Genomic DNA, 22,611 nt, shown 5'->3' with positions numbered 1-22,611 from the left:
TTACCATTTCCCCAAACAGCAAGTGACCTGGGCTCTGCTTTCAGCCTGAATTAGCAACCAAGATGCACGCAGGAATGAGCGATGGGATGCTGGGGGCTGGGCCAGGGGGATAAACAGGGCAAGCTGACCACTCCCCACCTTGATGGGACATTTGCCCGAGTGACCCGACGTGACGTTGTAGGCCGTCCCTGGGCAGGCGAGGGTGAGGTCGTGATGCGTCAGACCATCCCAGATCGGGGAGGACCATGAAGCCTTCCACCTCCTTGATGAGGGAGCCATAAATATCCTAGAGCGACCTTTTCTGATGCTCAATAATAGCTTCTCAACATCTCTCCAGCGGGCATGGAGCATGGCTGCTTTATTGCTAACTTCTAGCCATTTGAAAGGAGAAGGCAATGGCACCCCACTCCAGTACTCTTGCCTGGAAAATTCCATGGATGGAGGAGCCTGGTAGGCTGCAGTTCATGGGGTCGATAAGAGTCAGACACAACTGAGCGACTTCGCTTTCACTTTTCACTTTCATGCATTGGAGAAGGAAATGGCAACGCACTCTAGTGTTCTTGCCTGGAGAATCCCAGGGACGGGGGAGCCTGGTGGGCTTCCGTCTATGGGGTCGCACAGAGTCGGACACGACTGAAGCGACTTAGCAGCAGCAGCAGTAGCCATTTGAAAATTCCTCCGTGTATGTTGAGGCATGATTTTTTCTCTCTGGGACTTACCATTGGGCTTGGTTCCCTCCTCAGTCACGGTAGGAGCAGTGTGTCCTTTTTGTCACACGCCTGCCACTCAGGTGGCTGTGCCCTCACGTCTCCCCGTGATTCGCTCTGTTCTCCTGAGTTCTCTGAGTGCCTCACTGAAGCAAGTTGGTCCACTTTACTCGCCCTGGTCCCACCTCTCTCCCTGCCGTTGCTCAGCCTCACAGATGCTGACTTTGGCCTCACCTTTCTCCCCAGATGACGGCCCAATGGCCTTTCCAGCCCCTCTGCCATCTTCCCCTGGACAGTCCTCACATTTCAGTCTCAGCTACATGTAGTCCACAATGCCCTGCTTTTCTCTCCTCCCCTCATACCAGTGGACTTGTGTACCCATTATGGGTTGGACTGGACACCATCCCCTGCTGGGGCCCCCGGCCAATGCTGCCCTACGAAAGCCAAGATCCTGCAAGAGGCAGCCCCAGCCGGGGCCATTCCAGTTCCCTCATTTTTTTTTTTTTTCAGCCACCCCGGGATGAAATCTGAAAATCACTTTTATCTCTTGGTTCCTTGACCCCTTATATCCAGACTTGCCAGTCAGGCTAGTCATCCTTTGCACCAGTGACGCTAAGAATTACCCTGGGAGCTTTTAAAACCATGTTAATTCCTGCGCCCAGTCCAGACCAATTAAAGTGGAATGTTTCTAAGTGGTGCTGGGCATCAGCTGAGAACAACCACGAGGGGAGTCACTGCTAACATTCCTCCTGTTCCTACCCCGTTTCCTGTTCTGATAGCAGACACTGTCCTCAGAGCTCATCGTCTCTGCCTGGACTCCCACACAGTCCCCCGTTTTATTGCCTAACCCCCCCAACACTTCCAACTATCCCTCCATGTCATGATCAGGTCACAAGATATCATCTTCTGTGTGTCACCTCCACACATCAAACACCTTCAGTGGCTCCCTAGTACCAAAATAACAAATCTTTGAACAAGTAGACCGATTCCTGAACATATAGTAAGTGGTAGGTATGGGACTGTACCCCTGCCCCCAACACTCTGCTAAGTGCAGGCCAGGTACTCGATGTCTATCTCAGGGGAGAGAAGAGTGAACAAAAAAATATTTATCTGCAAATTAATGCCATAACTCCCTCCACAAGGGCAGAGAAAACGGGCTGGGTGTTTGCCTATCATTTACTAAGGGGATTATTTCTTTAAATATCACCTATAATCAACTGTGGACAATCCCTGCTAATGGAGAGAACCAAATCCTAAATATTACAACACAGCAGATAATTCAAAAACTTGAATCTGCTTGATCTGGGAATGTGTTTTACACTTCTGAGGGCTTGCGTCTGATAATGGAGATGATTTTAAAATTAGGTAATTAGATGTGTCTTATTTGTTCCTCCCCCTACCCAGTCCCCATAGACACTCAAGGAATAAATAACTCAGCTCCCAAAATAATATGCTATTTTTTTTCTCTCAACCCTTTCCTGAAATAGAGATAGTGGATACATTCCAGGGTACTGAAGGGGGCAGGAAGAGGAAAGAAGGCAGAAACCCGAAGTGACAGTTAATAGAGGGGATGGGATGGGGGGTTGTCAACAGACCGCCCTTCAACGGATCCACCATTAAACTGTAGCCAGTACACCCAACCAGCCTGCAAACTGTTCACAGTATCTGCTAAAGCTGACCACACACATCCCGTGACCCAGCAATTCCACCCCTAGGTACATACCCAACAGAACTGTGACCTACGTTCACCAAAAGCCACATATGAGAGTGTCCTGCTTTCTTCATAATGGCCCCCGAACTGGGGACAATGCAAATGTCCACCCACAGCTGGAAGGATGAACAGACATGGAATGGACATACAACTCCACACCATACCACCAGTGAGTCTCAAAGACACACAGTGAACACAGGAAACCAGGCACAAAAGCCGAGGTTCTGGATGTTCCATTTACGTAAAGCTTTTAAAGAGGCAAGATAACCCCTTGTTTTAGAGGTCGGGATGATGCTTACTTTTTCAGGGGGGAGCAATGATGGGAAGGGGTCACCGAGGTCCAAGGGAGCGCTGGAACTGTTCTGCATCCTGATCTGGATGCTGGTGACGCAGGGGCGCTCACTTTGTGAAAATTCACTAAGCCCTGCGCTTTGGTTTGCATTATATTGAATATTTTCCTGTGTGCATGTTATTCTTCCAGAAAATATACAAAGGAAAGTAAGGGAGGAAGGAGGGGAGGGGAGAGAGAGGATGAAAGGAGAGCGGAAGGGTGGCAATGCTTGAAGGTAAAATCCTTGGGAAGCTGAAGATCTGCGTTTAGTTCTCACTCTGCCATGTGCTAGCTGTGTGACCTTGGACTAGCCACTAACTTCTCTGAGTCTTTTTTTTTTTTTCATCTATGAAATAGGAAACAAAAATGCCTACCTGCTTCCCAGTGCAGTTGTGAGGACCAAATGATGTAAGGGATATAAAAATTCTTCAGAAGGCAGTAGAGTACTGCAGGAGAGGAGTACTATTATTGTCATAATAGAGCTCTGCAGACAGAATTCCTGCAGAGCGTCAGTACCATCAATAAAGCTGAACCCAGGGCAGTCAGCAGGGAGGGCTGACATGGTGGCAGGGTATGTGTGTGTGTGTGGGTACAGGCAGGCTGGTTTTGGGTCGTTCATTACATCTCCTCATCTAATCCCTTAATGGCCTAGGCCTCAGTGTACAAGAGCACCTGGAATAATCCCTGTGTTTATGTGAGATGGGTCTGTCGCATTCCTTTTAAAGCGGATATAAATAGATGCCACACACACCCTCCTAATTACCTTTCCTAAGGTAGGACGCTTGTCTACTTCTAAACCTGCCAAATTCTTTAGATTAGCATATGCAGGGCTGTCCGGGTATTAGGAAGGCAAGCCAGCCACGTAGAAGAACCCCCCCACCCCCAACAGCTTTCCCCCCATTACTTCTTGCTCCAGGCCTGAAACAGCTCTCTCAGAATATCTATGGATGTCAACGTTGAGCCAGAAGAACCCCAGTGCCCCAGTTTAAGTGGGCCATGAGGAACCCAGGCCTGGGCTCAGCCTCGTCCTGGGGACTCAGGGCTCTGCCTGGAGACTGGCCGCCAGGGGACTATGGGTTTTCTTCCGGGTCAGGGGGCAAAAGGGCAAAGTGAGAGTTGCCACATTTTCCCTGGGAGGATTCCATCTCGTGGTCCATGTCCCCTGGAGAATGAGTGCAAGTGGAAACCTTGAGTCTTCCCGGGTCTCTGTCTTCCCTTCTGTCCCTAGGCTTGAACTCCCTTGGCCTTATCTAACGGGACACCAGGGTCCCAGCTTTTAGTGGGTGGGGCCTGACCTGACCCCACGCATTATGTGCAACACCAAGTCTGGGGCATGTGTGCGAGCATTTAGCAAAACTGTCTGATGCTGGTATTTCTTGGGAGGAACAAAATTGAGGCCTCCCCCACTTCTATTTCCTTTAGAAAAATAAGAAAACATAAATTTTTCTATTAGATCCCTGAGCCTCCAGGAAAAATATTTTTGAAAGCAATGACATTTTAATTTTCTTTTTATCATTCTACTCCACATGGTATCAGCACACACCCAGACTGAGGTGTACATGTAGGTGTGAATGACTCAGAGTGTGTGTCTGTAACTTGCAGAGAAAATGGTACACAAAAATCCAAATGTAGCAAAGTGAGGTTAACAGGCAAGGAGAGTATTTCCCACTTAAATTTATTTATCAATAGTTTCCCATAGCGTTCCCTTGTGTGTGCTTCTGCTCAGTCATGTCTGATACTTTGTGACCCCACGGACTGTAGCCTCCCAGGCTTCTCTGTCCATGGGATTTCCCAGGCAAGAATACTGGAATGGGTTGCCATTTCCTCCTCCAGGGATCTTCTCGACCCAGGGACTGAACTCACATTTCTTGCATCTCCTGCTTTGATAGGTAGATTCTTTACCACTGTGCCACCTATCAGATTTAGCTACCACATTTAAATATTGGTTTGCAGAGGCTAAACTAAATGATAGAAAGACCAAGAGACTGAGCTACTTAGACATAAAAGTAGCAGTTATTGCCCATTGAAAAATCAAATAGAGATGAAAACATCTCTCTGAAAATGATTGAGAATGCAAACCATAAGACAAAGATTCCATTCCCTTTTTTGTTTCTATTTTCCCCCAATATTTAAGATTTAATCAATATTTCCCAATATTAAATGTTAGTAAATATTTAAAATTTATTTTCAACCGTCTAAGAGTATGTGTGTGTATGCTAAGTCCCTTCAGTCATGTCTGACTCTTTGCAACCCTATGACCTGTAGCCCTCCAGGCTCCTCTGTCCATGGGATTCTCCAAGCTAGCATACTGGAGTGGGTTGCCATGCCCTCCTCCAGGGGATCTTCCCAACCCAGGGATCAAACCCATGTCTTGTATGTCTCCTGCATTGGCAGGCAGGTTCTTTACCACGACCACCACCTGGGAAGACCGTCTAAGAGTATAGTTACTTGTTTTGCAGAACAGGTGCCAGCTGAACGGGATTCTGTAAGATTGTAGAATGGCTTTCCTTCTTGACACATCCTTCCAGAGTAGTTTAACATGGAGAACAGAGGGCCTTGTGATGAAACGTGCTCCTGGCCTCTGAATATTACATTTAAACAGAAGTCCTGTCTGCCTGTTTGGTACTTTAGTTTCCAGAGACCTTTCACCTTTACCATGTCATTGGCTCTTCTCCAAGAGACGGGTGGGGAAAAATCATGACCTGGAACTCAGAGACTAGGGGACCTGTTGATGTTGCCTTGGTGACTGGCCCAAGGCCAGGGCTGCTGGGCAATGGATGCAGGGCAGAACCCCTGGCGGGACATGGTGACCACCCCGAGGCCTGGCCCAGGCCAGCCAGAGAGGCTGCAGGGGCATCCTCGTGGGATGAGAGACAGATTGATTGTAAGGGCTCTCCCAACTCTTAATTCTGATAACCTGGGCTTTGCTACAGGCTTTGGGGGGAGTGGGTACCCTTGGGGATCCAATTTTAACATTATCTCTTGGAAACCCAGATGCTTGAAGTGCTTCCTGGCTTGACTCTGCTCAGATCCTACTCCCCGCAAGTTCCCCAACACTCCAGGCCAAGCAGACCCCCTCGGCCCTTGCCAGCACAGACAGAGGGCCTGAGCATGCCGAGGGGAACAGCCCAGGGCTGACTGGTGCAAATCTCAGCCCCAGGTCCCCAGGCTCTTGCCTGCAAGGCCTCGGCTTCTATTTAAACATCTGGGCCGAGCTCACCAAACTTTTCTTCCAAGGAAAAGCACTTCCTTGACTAAACTTTCATTTCTTTCTCTTTTATTTCAAATAAATTCTACTCCCACCCCCATTTTAAAAAATATTTTTATTTATTTGGCTGCCCAGGGTCTTAGTTGCAACATGTGGGACCTAGTTCCCTGACCAGGGATCAAACCTGGAACCCCCGCATTGGGAGCGTGGAGTCTTAGCCACTGGACCGCTAGGGAAGTCCCCCAATCCCATTTTTTTTAATGTGTCCTTTTTTTTTTTTCTAGATGGCAAAGAAAAACATGCCACCTCTTCCATTTCATTTCCCCCACCATGATCCATGCCTGCTGCATTTCGTTCACGTCTGCCCCAGACCCGGGTGCCCTGCACAGAGGCCCTTCTGTCTTCTGTACCCGGAGCTCTGCTCTCCAGCCTCCAAGACATCCCAGAACAGCCCCTCTCCCCCTCAGACAGCCTAACACAACCATTTCAGATTCTTTCACGCATCTCAGAGTCTTTACACAGGCTGTTGCATGCTCTATTGTTATTTAAATTTCTATCTACTACCTTAATGTCTTATGAAGGAAAACTTTAAGCTATATAAGTTGGAAGAATAGCTGAGTGAACCCCTGTGTACCCATCACTCAGCTTCAAGTGTCAAATGGTGGCCACTTTGGTTCCCCCGCCCTCTCCTACTCTGCCATTTTCTTTTTTGGCTTTTAGATCCCACGTTTTTCATCTCTGTTGTGAAGAATTTGGATTCAAGATTGCCGAGGTCCTTTGGGTTCAGTTTGACTCTGAGCAGAAGCGCAGGTTCCCTCCCGGGGAGTCCCCATTTGCCATACGCTTGCTGCCCTCTGCTGGCCGGGCTGGCTCAGGACACTTCTGCCCTCGATGCTGGCCCAGATTTTCCTCAAATAACTTAACCCAGGAGTTGGGGGGAGGGGGCGCGGGGAGGAGGGGACCGGGTTCTAAGGGGTGAAGGGGAGTCTGAGTGGGTGGGTGGGGACTGCCTCGCCTGGGTTTGGTTAAAACGCTGAGACCTGAGCGCCCCCCTTCAACCACATCCATACATCCATGCAGAAAAGATCACTAGGGCAGGTCAGACGGATAGTCTGCAGCAGTCTCACCACCTTGGCTGCACAAAACCAGCATCCAGGCCCCACCCTGAACCAACAGTCAAATCCCTGAGGGGCCAGGGATCAAGCATCCTTATATACTAAAAACCCCCTGGCTGCGTCTAATGTTCAAGCATGTCAAGAACTCCTGGGCCAACACGCTGATGTTGGTATGCATCTTGAGCCCAAAGCTAAGAAGTAGTGATTTAAAAAAAAAAAAAAAGCTCATCGGGGAAAAGAATAAATGAAGACTTGACCTCACAATACAAATTACCCTTGGTCTATCTTAAAAAGTCCCTTCCAAGTGCTGACAGCTTCCGGCCAGACACTTTTGTTTGAGGAACCAATACCATGGACTTGCTAGTGATGCTACTCTTAGATCTGGTTTCCTTTTCTTTTTTGAGATATAGTTCTACATTTGGGTGAACAGTACCACTGTTCTGTTCTGGCTTTTTACATGTCTGCATTTGTTAAGACTCCTTTCGTTGCAGATAACAGAATTTGGCTGTCACTAAGTTAGGTCAAAAATGAGAACTTGCTGGAAGGGTACTGAGACGCCACCCGCAGGGCTCCTTGCCAGGAGCAGATGGCAAACAGGACACAAGGAAATGGATCCTGTCCTTTGCCTCTGGTTCTCCGCACATCTAATTCATTGCTGCTTTCTCACGGTAAACGTGCTTACTGTTCATTAATCCACATGGCGGTACATGGCCACCAACAGATCATGACTCACCTGTGTTCAGCTTCCAGCTGCTGGAGAAAAACTCCTTTTTCCTCTGCCTAGGTCCTTTAAAAGTCCAGGCTGACACTTTCAGGTCAGAGCCCCACTCATGAGCCAATCAACTGTGGCCTGCAGGGCTGACTATGTAATTTGTCCAACCTGATGCCAAATGGAAAAAAGCAAGGGAAAGTGCCATTAACAGTACATAGAAAGGCTCTTCCTTTCTTCTCCCATCTCTCAAATTATCACAGTGTGTTTTATTTTCTATTTAACACCAGTCTAAGTAAAGAAAACTCTAAATTTTAAATTATCAGTGTGAATTTTACCACTCATCTCTGGATCATGCAATGCCACTTTTAAATGGTAATATCAGAGCATTTAACTCACATGCAGAACCACTGAAATTACATAACGTATTTTGTGACTCATGGGCCAGAAGAGATAAAGACAAACCAAACTCCTCAAGATTGGAAGGAAGATGAGGGGGTGCGCCAGGTTCCCCCAGAGTGTGGGGGCACAGGATGAGTTGGGAGAGTCAGGAGCCTGGGGTCTCTGCCCCTCCTCCAGCCACCAAGCCCACCTACAGGATGGCACCCCTAGACCCCGGGGCAGGGTCTAGGGAAGATGAGCCAGGTGTCCCCCTTCCCAGATCCAGCCCCCAAACCCACAGTAGGCTGTCACTCCCCAAAGATCTTTAAACTTCTGTGCCAGGAAACATGCAGTATTAGACCAGGAGTGGGCAGAGGCTTGCCCAGGGCAGCACACAGCCACAGTGCTGCCTGCCCAGAGCAGGGATGGCCAACACCATGCCCACTCCAAGATGCTTCAGGGTGAATGCACCCCATGCCTACCTTCTCCACACCTGAGCCTAAGCCCCTGAGGAATGGAGGGCAATGGTGGTCAAAGGGAAACCAGAGAGGGGTGGCCAGGCTGGGCCCAGGGCACCAGGGGCAGGAGAGCAGACAGCTGAGAACCCGCCCTGGGGAAGAAGCCAAGGTGGGAGCCCTCATGGGTGAGGCTCCAAGCCCCGTTGCTCACTCCAGTATCCCCTCAGACTCTGCTCCCTAAACACAAATTCAAAGATATGACGATTAAGATTCTCCACAGGGGACTCCCCTGGCAGTCCAGGGTTAAGACTTCACCATGCAATGCAGGGGGTGTGGGTTCCATCTCTGGTCTGGAAGCTAAGATCCCACATGCCTCAACAGCCAAAAAAAAAAAAAAAATCAAAATATAAAATAGAAACAGTATTGTGACAAATACAATTTAAAAAAAATTTTTTTTTTTTAAAGAAGAATCTCCACTTGGCAACCACAGAGCATTAAACCCCAAGCATTAGAGCCCCTCTCTCCAGTCATGTGTTTATCGGCCCGGCCCTGGTGGCCTGGGATGGAGGTGGAATTGTGGGGTCAGGAGATAACCTTCTAAATAAACAGTTCCCAGAAACGAAGACGGAGAATGTTGGGAAAGCCAACTGTTTTCATTTTTGCCTTTCAAATTTGTAAACATTAGGCTGCACGTGTTTTCAGCAACTTGACTTTGTGTGTGTGTGTGTGTGTGTGTGTGTGTGTGTGTGTATGTTGGTCACTCAGTCGTGTTCAACTCTTTGTGATCCTGTGGACTGTAGCCCGCCAGGCTCCTCTGTCCATGGAATTCTCCAGGCAAGAATACTGGAGTGGTTTGCTATTCTCTTCTCCAGGGGATCTTCCCGACCCAGGGATCCAACTCGGGTCTCCCTTGTTGCAGACAGATTCTTTACCATCTCAGCCACCAGGAACATTTTTCACTCAGCAGTATTTTATGCACTAATGGCTACCTTATATTGAACAGCGATACTCTAACAGATCAGCTAAGGTATTTACCATGGACTTCAGAATTCCACATGTTCTGGCTCATCACTCTCCACTCTGCCTGTCTGCCCCTCACACACTAAGCATTTAGTGCTTACGCATTTGCTCCTGCCAGCGTGGTCCCCTCTCTCATGGGGACAGCCTATTGGCCTTACCTTAGAGTTTTGGTTCTGTCCTGATGCGTGATGCTACCCAAGGACAGATGTTTCTAAGGCAACCCTGATGTTGCTGATCCAGGGAGTTCTGTCTTACAATCACTGGTTTAGATCCCATGCAAGGCGGCAGCTGCAGGCTTGTGAGCAGCTCCCAGGGGTAAGATGGGGCCTGCAGAATGGCCTCAAGTGCTGCCCCCTGCTGTCCTGAGAGGAGAAGTCAGAAGCAAGCCAAAGAGAAGGAGGAGAAGAAAAGTCCTCCCAAATTGAGGACTTCTCTTTGAACATCGTTAACTGATTTATGACTTCCCAGGTGGCACTAGTGGTAAAGAACCCACCTGCCAATGCAGGAGGCATGGGATATGTGGGTTTGATCCCTGTGTCAGGAAGATCCCCTGGAGGAGGAAATGGTAACCCAGTCCAGTATTCCCATGGATAGAGGAGCCTGGTGGGCTACAGTCCATGGGGTCACAAAGAGTCTGACCAGAGTTGGACACAGTTTAGCTACTGGGCATGCCCGCAACTGATTTAAAAAGATGAGACTGTCATCAAGCAGGTAATTTAACTCAAGCGCTGTAGGGAGCGGACAGACAGGATGGGAGAAATGGGGAGGTAGGGGGCGGATATCCTCCAATTAGCAGAGCAGCTAACAAACTCCTGTAACCCTGCCCTAACTCATCCCACCCACAGGGGTGCCCACACCTAGCTTCTCAACATCCCACCAATTCACTGTCACCCATTCCTCGCATCACGGGGTGACGGCAGAGAATGACAGTGTCACCCCATGGAAATCATCCAGGGGATGTTAGGGTTCCCCAACCCTGGGTGCTGGAATTGTGCTTCTCCACATCTTTGCCCTAATCAATATTTTCCAGCTTTTTATAACCTGATGAGTGAAAACCGAATCTCATGCTATCAATTTGTATTTTTCATCAAGGCAACTCATACTTGTTGCCTCTTCATTTCTCTTGACCACTTTTCTGATGAGTTTCTTTTCTTACTGATTTACTGTAGCTCATGGAGTTTTGGGGCTTCCCACAGAGCTCAGTTTGCTGCCAGCAATGCTGGAGACCTGGGTTCAATTCCTGGGTTGGGAAGATCATCTGGAGAAGGAAATGGCAACCCACTCCCATATTCTGGCTTGGAAAATCCCAAGGACAGAGGAGCCCGGCAGGCTACAGTCCATAGGTCGGAAGAGTCGGACATGACTTAGCGCTATCTTTCTTTTCAAGTTTTTGTTACCACTGATCCTTTTTAGACACAGCAGTTGTTTTTGTTTTGCTGTTTTACTATTTGTCTTTTAACTTCATGATGTGCCCATTACTACCCTGTGGTAACCTCCCTGAGATTTGCTAGAGGACAAGTGTTGACAAAAATAATCAATAAATGATCACTAATAAGAATAGAAAAGAGTTTTATTTGAGCCAAACCAGTCCAGAAGCCCACTTCCCAGATTATTCTGAGAAATTGCTCTGGAGAAGTAGGGTTTTCAGCCCAGTTTTATATCTCATCAGAACAAAGAACATTAAACAAGTCAGGGTTACATTTCTTCAAGGTTTCAAAAAAAAAAAAAGACCAGCGCATACATAGCAAGTCAACATGGCCTTGGCACCTGGGAAGGGAGTCTTATCATCAAAGGAGAACCAGCGTTGGCTTCCCAGGAAGAAAGGCATTTAATCTTTATTTTTAACACAGACATTCTTTACTCCCAGTCAATGTGCTGGTTTCTTTAATAATTGAAGTAGTTATACAGTGTATGTTTGACAGGCCACAAAGGGGCTACTTTAGTTAGCGTAAAATTCAAGTGAACTCATGTATAAAGCCAGAATGACTTCCCTATATCCTGATATGAAAAATAATTTTTTATCATAAGGGAGTGTGTACAATACGTAGCCTGCCACACCATCCGCTCTCATAATTGCTAGCAGGGCAGCCGCCGCCGTTGTTTTATAACATACATCTGACACCCAGAGGCCCCGCAGTCCCAGGCCTGCTGGTCTTCAGTAACACGCAGCACCGTGAAACCAGCGTAATAGAATATGTAGACTGTTCTGCGGAGTGCTAATCTAATGCCATTTGGATGGGATCATGTTTCATCTTGTGGGGTTTCCATGTAAGCGTTTGCGAGCACTGAAGCTGCTCTAAAGTTAGTGGGAAAGACTGAAAGCTGTGTGACTCGATCTAACTCAGCACTCCTCCTTTGTTACCACCCCTCCATCAGCTGGCCCCTGAGTACTGCAGCCTCCAGGAAGGTCTGCCCTACTTGGACATGGTGATTAAAGAGACCTTGAGGATGTACCCACCGGCTTTCAGGTAAGCCTGCACCCCAGGTCTTCAGTCTGTCACCACCTGTGTTGTGAAGAATGCTGGACCCAAGCTCCTGGAGGGGAAGGTCTGAGTATTGGGGGTCATCTCCGGGGGCACTGGACACCATGCCGGACATACGGTCACCATGGAAGTAAATGTCTGGCCTATATTCCTATATGTTAACTATCTTTTCAAAGCGTCATTGCTGTTTTCTTAACACAACCTTCCTCCCCAACCCAAGCCAATCTCTTTGGCCTCCTAGCCTCAGATGACTTTTGCTCTTTCCCTGGCCTGTTCATTCACCAGCTACTTATTAAGCATCTACTTTATGCCATGTGCTGGGAAATCAGCCAAAACAGATAAAGCATCTGCCTTTGGAGTTGACAGTCCAGAGGGGAGCATCCAAGGCCTGGAATGCTCCTTCATTCTCTCCAACGATCCACACCTCACCCCATCCTCAGAGCTCCCACCCAGAACTTAGTGCTCCAGGAGGTCTGACTCAGCCAGCCTCCTGTTCCCCACTGGCTCTCTCCCCACCACAGCACTCTGCACACTGACTCTACCTCATATTATATTTTTGGACACTTTTCAACTGCTCTGCAACATTTCACCAAAGTGCATCCAGCCACACCAACCTGTAAATGCCTTGAGAGCAGGAATCAGGTCTTCTGCTTCTTTCAAATTCCCCCTAAATGAGATGCTACCAAATTCCAGGCTCATTCACCCCAAGCACAGTAAGCCAAGCGCTGAGATGCTGAGGTTTGCAGCAGAGGACAGACACGTTCACAAGGCAGCCAAGCGTGGAGACAGAACAAATCTCCAGGCTGCCTCCCCCACTTCAAGTGGCCCAGGTATTCATGGGATAAAGCGGCAGCTGAGGAGCACGGGGAAAGGTAATGATGGGATATGAGAAAAAGGTGAGGCAATTGTAGTTCTAAGCAGGTGCAAGGAAGCTATAGGTGTCTCCACGGGAAGCAAGTTCAGAATATGGCGGCCTTAGCGTCAAAACAAAAGGTAGTTTTGAGCCCTCTGAGGTCAAAAGGTCAGCAAGAAGCCACTTGCACATGCCCAGTTGGAGCGTCAGCGGTCTTTACCAGTCTTAACAGGCTCAAGCTCCAACTAGACACAGCTGTCTCCAAGTTCCTGAAAAAAAAAACAACTTGGAAAAACATCTTACTGTTGAAGCTGCCTGGTCTTTACAGTACGGGCAGGCTGTTGTGTAGCAACAATTAAAGCAAGCTTCATCAATGAAGGCAAGCTGAATGGATCTAACTGAGGACTACCCTGAGTTTCAGAGGTGGCCCATGGAGCACAGGGTCTTAACTTCGGTCTCTAGACCCTCAGAGAGTGAACCGTTGCCAGAGCTCAGGCTCTAGGAACAGAGGCAACCCAAAGCATGTAACTTAGAAATTCTACTCTGCATCTCTAGGAAGCATTGTACCACATAAACCATATGGAGGTAACTTTTGCCATTTTAAAAAGAGAAAATGTGGATGATGTGAAGGTATCTCAAAATTACATCCCAAACCGAAAATATCCTAGCGAGTGTGATTGTAGATGTTGTGCAAAACGTTCAGACCCAGAGCCAAGAGAGAATTCCCAGGGTGTGAGTCAGATCACATCCTTCTCAAGAACACATGCTTTCAGTCTCCTGATCCAGGAGCAGACAGGCACGCCAGGGCTCGCCTCGTTGCTCTGCTGACACCAGTATTAAGACCTGATCCCGGGACTTCCCTGGTGGTCCAGTGGTTAAGACTGCGATTCCACTGCAGGGGGCACAGGTTCGACCCCTTGTTGGGAAACTAACAGTCTGCATGCTGAGTGGCCAAACAAAATAAAAGACCCAATTTCACAGGCCTTACCTGACATCCTTGGGAGCCTCAGAGCAAACTGTCATCCGGTCTATTTTTTGTTTTTGTTTTCGTTTTTTAATGATTTATACCAGCTTCCTTCCAAGGGAACTGTGGGCAGCTGCTATACACATGAAATTCAAAATAAGACATTCAGTGATATAACAGATCAAAGACTGTTCAAAGGAAAGAATCCTTGATGGGACGCCAGAGATGGTGACAATTGGGGTCAGGCTTGGTGGCTGAGGCTCCCAGGAGAGAGGAAAACTGGTTGAGTTGAACCATCCTGTTCTCTATTGGGAGGAAAGTGTAGAAACTGATCAAAGACACATCATTTCCTGGATCTAAAGCCAATCAAGCCTTCATCACATGAGACCTTGCATAGATGACATGTTGAGCAACAAAGTCCACAGTCTCCTCAGCACCAAAATTCTGCAGGCAATTCTCATCCTGATCCTTTATAAGAAGCAAAGTGCAAAAGGAAGTCAGTGAAAGCATGGTTCTGGGGAACCAGGATGCTGCGATCTCACCTGAGGGCAGGACAGAACCCAGAGTATCTAGATGGATTTGTTAAAATTCCCACTATATAGAAACAATAGATACAGGTTTCCCTAATGACAGAGCCAGTCTGGACAGAAAGTCAAAACAGTCTCGGTCCTGCCAACAGTTTACTGTGTGATCCTGGTTAAGTTCCAGGCTGTCCTGGGCTTCTGTGCCTTTGGAGGGCACACAACACCCGCTCTGCCTACTCCAGAAGTGTGGGGAGGATCAGTGAGACAGCAGACGTGGAAACACGTACCCCTGCAGGCAGGGTGTCGTGCAAGGTGTGAAGTAGAGAGCAAGAAGCATTTGAGTCGAATGGCCTCCACCCAGTGCGGCTCCAGTCTCAGGCAAGCCCTTGTACTCCACTGGTGGTTTAAACCCCATCATTCTGTTGACTTCTGTCATCAAACAACAGAAGTGAGAGAGGCAGACAAGAGGCCCGTTTGCTTTAGCCCAGGCATAGGATTTGGGGGTGAACATAGAATTTTGCTTTTTAATTTTATTTTACTTTGTTATTTTCATCTCAGAAAAACGCTTGACTTTTCCCAAGCACTGACACATTTGACTGATACCCTTATTCCTAAAAAATAAACCCTCAAAATTGCCTTTGTGGAAAATGTAACAATTCTCTTTGAAGAATTATTAATGTTGATCCAGGAATCTATGCAGTATAATTCAGCAGAATCTGGCCTGGTATGCAGCACCAATATTTTGGCCACCTGATGCAAAGAGTTGACTCATTGGGAAAGACCCTGATGCTGGGAGAGACTGAGGGCAGGAGGAAAAGAGGACAACAGAGGACGAGATGGTTGAGATGGTTGGATGGCATCACCGACTCAATGGACATGAGTTTGAGCAAACTCTGGGAGACAGGAAAGGACAGGGAAGCCTGGTGTGCTGCAGTTCTTGGGGTCACAGAGTTGGACATGACCTAGCAACTGAACAAACAAAAAATGCGGCCTAGTCTAGCCAGATCGGAGAAGGCAATGGCACCCCACTCTAGTACTCTTGCCTGGAAAATCCCATGGATGGAGGAGCCTGGTGGGCCGCAGTCCATGGGGTCGCTAAGAGTCGGATAAGACTCAGCGACTTCACTTTCACTTTTCACTTTCCTGCTTTGGAGAAGGCAATGGCAACCCACTCCAGTGCTCTTGCCTGGAGAATCCCAGGGACAGGGGAGCCTCGTGGCTGCCGTCTATGGGGTCGCACAGAGTCAGACACAACTGAAGCGACTTAGCAGCAGGATAACAGAGTGACAAATGCAGCAAGGAGCCACGAGTTACTCTTAATTTCTTTTATAAGCAGGAACGGGGTACAACAGTGATTTGTGTAATAACTTTATCTCCTCTGAGATATTTAGGGAAACCTAGTTCTGCAACCTGAAGTAAAAGCCAGCATAAATTATTTTTAATTTTTAAAGTAATTATTCATATTACCAAAATAAAATTGCTTATACTTAAAAAAAGAATGAAGAAATACAGAAGGATCCAAAGAAAAAGTTGGCCCCCCACCCCGGTCGCCCACCATCCTCCGCCCTAGTGCCACCCACCCCTTACAGGAGGTCATGGTAGAAGTTTAGGTATTCTTCCGTAAACATTATGTTCATAGGCAGACACATATGGTCTAGCCTTTTCAAATAAGACGTAAATGGTATTAAACCATTGTCATTTGGTAAAAGAAACAATCTGATCAAGATGCTTTCCTCTCTAGTAGAAGTTCTCCATAGCCACACAGACAATGAAGGGGAAGAAATGTGCAAACCCAAATTTCCTGTAGGTAAAGCAAGGGTGTGGCCCCGATGGGAATGGGAAGAAGAAAGCATGGTGGCCGGGGGACAATCCCTGCACGGCTTCCAATACCAAGACCCTCGTGCACCCCAACACCAGGCATAAGACAGGTTCTTCAGGCTGAAGGAAGGGATGGATGAACCTAGAGACCCCAGGGTCCAGAGCAACGTAGGGTTAATAGCCAAAGCAGGGGTGGGGTTGGTCCCTGTCCGGGTCACCCCAGGAAGAAGGCTGGACCTCCCATCCGCCAGCCCCCTCCCACACTGCAGACCTGAGCCCCAGCACAGCCGCCCCCCGCGTTCTCCATCTCGTCTCGTCTCTGCCTCAAGGCGGGGGTGACCCGTGTGTCCCCACAGGTTCACGCGGGTGGCGGCACAGGACTGCGAGGTGCTGGGCCAGCGCATCCCCGCGGGCGCTGTGCTGGAGACGGCCGTGGGCGCTCTGCACTACGACCCCGAGCACTGGCCGAACCCCGAGAACTTCAACCCCGAGAGGTGAGTACTGCCCTTTCAAGAGGGCTGGTGGGGGAAGTGAGTGTGAGGATTGGAGGCAGCTGCCAGGAGACAGAGATTTAGTAAAGTGCCCCCAAAGTCCAAAGCTGCGGCAATCAGAGAGAAGTTTTTGAGGCATAATTTCTAAAGGAACTAAGTGTACCATTTTTGAAGAGATCAAAACACGATCCAGAGGTTTAGCCATTTCCACAGCACTGCATGCAAGTAACAAGGCACTTTGAGGTGGGTGTCCACTGTTTGTTCACACCAAGAAACAGGACACCTTTCAGAAACACATTACGATGTAGCAGGATATCACTTCCTTTTTAAAAAATGAATGCCTGTTCCAAAACAAGAGTATCAACAATTTCTTCAGGAATTCATGAAGCCTGGCTATGCTAACATGGTAGACCTGAATACCCCCTTCCGTCCCCGCATGGATTTGGTCCATTGTCTAAATTTCATTTCCAGACTCCCAATTTAAAATGTCTGAGCAGGCATCTGCACTTCCTCCTCATGAGAGAGGATGCGTGCCGCCTCCTGGTTGATCTGGCAAGTGAGGGGCTGGCCAGCTGGCAGCTGTGTTTCCACCATTAGTGGCTCCATCTTCCTGTTAATGCAGCCCTGACTCTACAACCCCGGTCCCTGGGAAACAATGGCAGTAGGACCCAGATAAGTAACACTGTGCTGCTCAGCAGCTCCTGGAATTACAGTAGAGATCCAGACACATAAACAGCAGCTGCAGGGTTTATAGCATCACCTTTGAAAACAAATGGCCTTGAAACAAAAAGGGCTTCCCTGGTGGCTTAGGCAGTAAAGAGTCCCGCCCACAGTGCAGGAGACTCGAGTTCGATCCCTGGGTTGGGAAGATCCCCTGGAGAAGGAAATGGCAATCCACTCCAGTATCCTTGCCTGGAGAACTCCATGGACAAAGGAGCCTAGCAGGCTACAGTCCATGGGGTCGCAAAGGAGTCAGACACAACTGAATGACTTCACTTGAAAACAAAAAGTGCCTTAACGTGAAAAGTGGGTCAAAGATTCTTGGGCCCAGGAGATCCAGAGGCAGTAATAAGTGAGCTGGCCACTATTACAAAATAGTGGTTGTCACCTAGCGTTACTGTCATGGAACACGTATGGCAAATGCTGTCATTTGGAGCTGAAGAAGAGCTTCCAGTGAGTCAAATACTGCCACCCCCAGAGGTTCAAGTTGCGTTCTTGAACCAGAACGGCAAATGTGGGCAGGGAGACAGCTCCCATCATGGCATCAAGAGACAAACTGGTAGGACAAGGCCGTCAGAAGGGGCTGGTGCCCAGGGACTCTGCTTAGGAAGTGGATGCCCGCCGGCTAGGGTCACCTTCTGGCTGCTGGGGAAACTGGAGCCATAGGTGAAGCTAGGGCTGTGGTTTCTTGGAGACCTTCATCCTGGATTCTAGTGAGTCTGCGGGCACATTAACCACGCAGTGAATTCATAAGGAGAGGCAGAGAGGGCAAAGTTGATGTTCCCGGTGATTCTTTGAATTCAACAGTGCCTGGAGGGCTTGGCAGGACAGGAGGAGTGGAGCCTGGACTGAAGCATGTGGAAGGGTGGCCACCTGCTCCGGAGCCTTGGGGACTGACGGGTCCAGCAGAAAACGATCCTGCAGACCCCGGGGGGTGGGGCGCAGGGCGCAGGGGGTTGGAGGGTTGAGGCCCCATCTGCCTGGTAGGAGGAGCGTGAAGCCCTGTGTAGGGCAGCGGTGTTCCGGGCCCACCGTGACCATGCTGCCCTGCAGGTTCACGGCGGAGGCGCAACAACGCCAGCGGCCCTACACGTACCTGCCGTTCGGGGCGGGCCCCCGGAGCTGCCTCGGGGTGCGGCTGGGGCTCCTGGAGCTCAAGCTGACGCTGCTCCACATCCTGCGCAAGTTCCGGTTCGAAGCCTGTCCCGAGACGCAGGTGAGCCCCGCCCGCTGCTCCGGGCGCAGGGGTACCCACCGCACCCCAACTTCCCACTCCAAGAGCCTTCCACCCGTCGCACCTCCTGCCTGCTCAGGCCTCTTCCCTTTCCGGAATGCCATCCCTCCCCCTTCCCCACCCCCCAGTCTAATCCCATCCTCCGAATCCAGATTGGTGTTCCCTCAGACCCCAAAGTAGCCCCTGAGAAGTCCTGCTCACTGGGTGTCTCCCATTCCTAGCCCCACCCCAGTTCCTCCAGGAAGCCCTCCCTGACGACTTTGCCAGCCACAACAGACCGTTACTTTTTTTGAAGTCCTGTTTCAAGTGTGCTGCATACTTGCACTGTCTGGTATTACAGCCACTAGCCACACGTGGCTATTTATGTTAGTAATGCTGCTACTGCTGCTAAGTCGCTTCAGTCGTGTCCGACTCTGTGCGACCCCATAGACGGAAGCCCACCAGGCTCCCCCGTCCCTGGGATTCTCCAGGCAAGAACACTGGAGTGGGTTGCCATTTCCTTCTCCAATGCATGAAAGTGATAAGTGAAAGGGAAGTCGCTCAGTCGTGTCCGACTCTTAGCGACCCCATGGACTACAGCCTACCAGGCTCCTCCGGCCATGGGATTTTCCAGGCAAGAGTACTGGAGTGGGGTGCCATTGCCTTCTCCGATGTTAGTAATAAATCAATACAATTAAAAATTCAGCCCTTCATTTGCATTAACCACACTTCAAGCACTCAGTACCCACTTTCACTAGTGGCTGCCACAGGGGATAGGACAAGTCTAGACCGTCTTGTTTCTTGAGCCTGTAACTGGTCTTCCATCAGGACTCAAAGACATCGATCGGAAAGCCTGCCTGCCCCCAGCACTAAGGCCTGGTGGCACTTCTCTCCTTGGAGGTCCCATGGTAGCCATGAACAGTCCTTTCACACGCGGCTGTAGAGGATACCCTTTCTCGAGTAATTCTGTGGCTTTTCTTCCTAATCTCCATCCCACCATCCATCTTTCCTAAATTGGATATAAGGAAAGCCTTCTGAATGGCAGCGGACTTTCAGCAGGGACCTCTCCCCAAGCCCCTGAGAAAGGGAGAGGGGGTCCTACTCAGTTTCTGGCTGGGTGCCAGGGTGAGAGATGAGAGGAGATGAGGAAGGTCTGGGGTTTCTTCACCACTTTGCACTCTGTGCCCTTGGGCAGGTCGGGTGGCCTCTCTGAACCTGTATGTTTTCATCTGCAGTGCTCTGCTCCCACCTTACAAGCAGACTTGTTAGAAGGATAACTGGGGGACCCCTCCTCTGCGAGATTCCCTGGTAGCTCAGCTGGTAAAGAATCCACCTGCAATGGCGGAGACCCCTGTTTGATTCCTAGGTCAGGAAAATTCCCTGAGGAGGTACAGGCTACCCACTCCAGTATTTTGGGACCTCCCTGGTGGCTCAGGTGGTAAAGAATTCACCTGCAAGGTGCGATACCTAGCTTCAATCCCTAGGTTGGGAAGATCCCCTGGAGAAAGGAATGGCTACCCACTCCAGTATTCTGGCCTGGAGAATTCCATGGACAGAGGAGCCTGGCAGGCTACAGTCCATGAGGTTGCAATGAGTTAGACACAACTGAGCAACTTTCACTTTCACTTTCCTCTGCGGGACGTTATTAACATAGGAAAGGGGTGAGTCCCTGTCCAAAACCAGGCCCAAGACACCAAGAGGCTCTGCGACCTCTCAGAGTCCCCCTGGGGAGGCCACTTTGCTCAGTCTCAGCCCTGCCCTCCCTCAGCCCAATTCCCACAACCTGCCTCAGGCCCATTCCCAGGGAACTTTCTTGTCAATAGGGTTAATTCTGACAGATATCTTAATTTCCTCTATTTTAGGTACCACTGCAGCTAGAATCCAAATCTGCCCTAGGTCCAAAAAATGGCGTCTACATCAGAATCGTCTCTCGCTGACACCACCTTCTCATCCAAAGAAAATCCTTGTGTGGAAATGTGGATTTTTGTTAAAACACCACCGAAGCAGTTGAAAGCATGCCAGGCCTATGAATATAAAAGTGGTCATTTATGTAACATTTTCTAAATGCTTAATAAATGTGTATTGCACTTAGTTTTGACTTTGCTAATGGTATTTAAAAAACAGATCCTCCTCTCAATAAAGGATTGGTACTAAATGAGTTAAAACATAGTTTGGACAAAATGACTGAGAACTTGGGGTTTTGGAAGAAATTCTGGCCTCCGGATGGAAGGCATCTATAGCGTAGGGGACACACAGATGCTCAAGAGGTCCTGATGGCCCAAGTACGGGGATCTTTTCAGTGTCTGCTGCATTGTGATGTTTAACTTAAGAGAATAATGTTGACCAGAAGCTCAACTTTAAAAGTGGTTCAAGAGCTTTATTATGCTTTTTCTAGGCAGAGTACTACCAACATTCTAAGTTTCAATGCACAGAAAAGTGATAAGAGGCCAAAATGTACTTTCTCTTTTAAAGTACATCCTATCTTAATGCTCTGTGGTGACCTGAATGGGAAGGAAGCTAAAAAGGGAGAGGTTATATGTATATATATAGCTGATTAATTTTGCTGTACAGTAGAAACTAACACAACATTGTAAAGCAACTACTGTTGCTGATCAGTCGCTCAGTCGTGTCTGACTCTTTGTGACCCCATGGACTGAAGCACACCAGGCTTCTCTGTCCTTCACCATCTCCTGGAGCTTGCTCAAACTCATGCCCATTGAGTCAGTGATGCCATCCAACCATCTCATCCTCTGTCATCCCCTTCTCCTCCTGCCCTCAATCTTTCCCAGCATCAGGGTCTTTTTGCATCAGGTGGCCAAAGTACTAGAGCTTCAGCATCAGTCCTTCCAATGAATATTTAGGACTGATTTCCTTTAGGATGGACTGTTTGGATCTCCTTGCAGTCCAAGGGACTCTCAAGAGTCTTCTCCAACATCACGGTTCAAAAGCATCAATTCTTCAGTGCTTAGCTTTCTTTATGGTCCAACTCTCACATCCATACATGACTACTGGAAAAACCATAGCTTTGACTATACAGACCTTTGCTGGCAAAGTCACGTCTCTGCTTTTTAATATGCCGTCTAGGTTTGTCATAGCTTTTCTTCCAAGGAGCGTCTTTTAATTTCATGGCTGCAGTCACCATCTGCAGTCATTTTGGAACCCAAAAAAATAAAAGTCTGCCACTGTTTCTTTCCATTTTCCCCCATCTATTTGCCATGAAGTGATGGGACCAAATGCCATGATCTTAGATTTTTTTAACGTTGAGTTTTAAGCCAGCTTTTTCACTCTTCTTTCACCTTCATCAAGAGGCTCTTTAATTCCTCTTTGCTTTCTGCCATAAGGGTGTGTCATCTGCACATCTGAGGTTATTGATATTTCTCCCGGCAATCTTGATTCCAGCTTGTGCTTCCTCCAACCCAGCATTTCACATGATGTACTATGCATATAAGTTAAATAAGCAGGGTAACAATATATAGCCTTGACATACTCCTTTCCCAATTTGGAACCAGTCTGTTGTTCCATGTCCAGTTCTAACTGTTGCTTCCTGACCTGCATACAAATTTCTCAGGAGGCAGATTCAAGTGGTCTGGCATTCCCATCTCTTTAAGAGTTATCCAGTTTGTTGTGATCCACACAGTCAAAGACTTTAGCATAGTCAATAGATGTTTGATGTTTTTCTGGAACTCTCTTGCTTTTCCTGTGATCTAACAGATGTTGGCAATTTGATCTCTGGCTCCTCTGCAACTATACTCCAAAATTTTAAAAAGAGCATTATAATTTTCTGTTTCTGGCTATGCTAGGTCTTTGTAGCTGTGTGTGCTGTGGGCTTTCTTTAGTTGCAGTGAGTGGGGAGTTACTCATCATTGCAGCACATGGGCTTCTCTTGTTCCAGAGCACAGGCTCAG

The 22,611-nt window shown here is 48.5% G+C and overlaps 1 protein-coding gene across 2 annotated transcripts in view; it reads left to right on the top strand.

The window, feature by feature from the left end:
* The window catches only part of TBXAS1 (thromboxane A synthase 1), a 173,368-nt gene extending 152,571 nt beyond the window's left edge, over nt 1-20,797 (top strand). For both annotated transcript variants that reach the window (XM_086395283.1, XM_086395284.1), the window contains 4 exons: nt 12,017-12,108; nt 16,639-16,776; nt 18,547-18,709; nt 20,569-20,797. In XM_086395283.1, the coding sequence (XP_086251409.1) occupies nt 12,017-12,108; nt 16,639-16,776; nt 18,547-18,709; nt 20,569-20,643 (468 nt within the window). In that variant the 3' untranslated portion in view covers nt 20,644-20,797. The remainder of the gene's footprint in view (nt 1-12,016; nt 12,109-16,638; nt 16,777-18,546; nt 18,710-20,568) is intronic.
* Nucleotides 20,798-22,611: the final 1,814 nt, after the last annotated feature.

This window comes from Bos grunniens, chromosome 4, assembly GCF_055505025.1.
Source record: "Bos grunniens cultivar Pamir isolate PY7600 chromosome 4, Bosgru_T2T1.0, whole genome shotgun sequence".
Classification (NCBI taxonomy): domain Eukaryota; kingdom Metazoa; phylum Chordata; class Mammalia; order Artiodactyla; family Bovidae; genus Bos; species Bos grunniens.
This window is presented reverse-complemented; position numbering and strand designations above follow the sequence as displayed.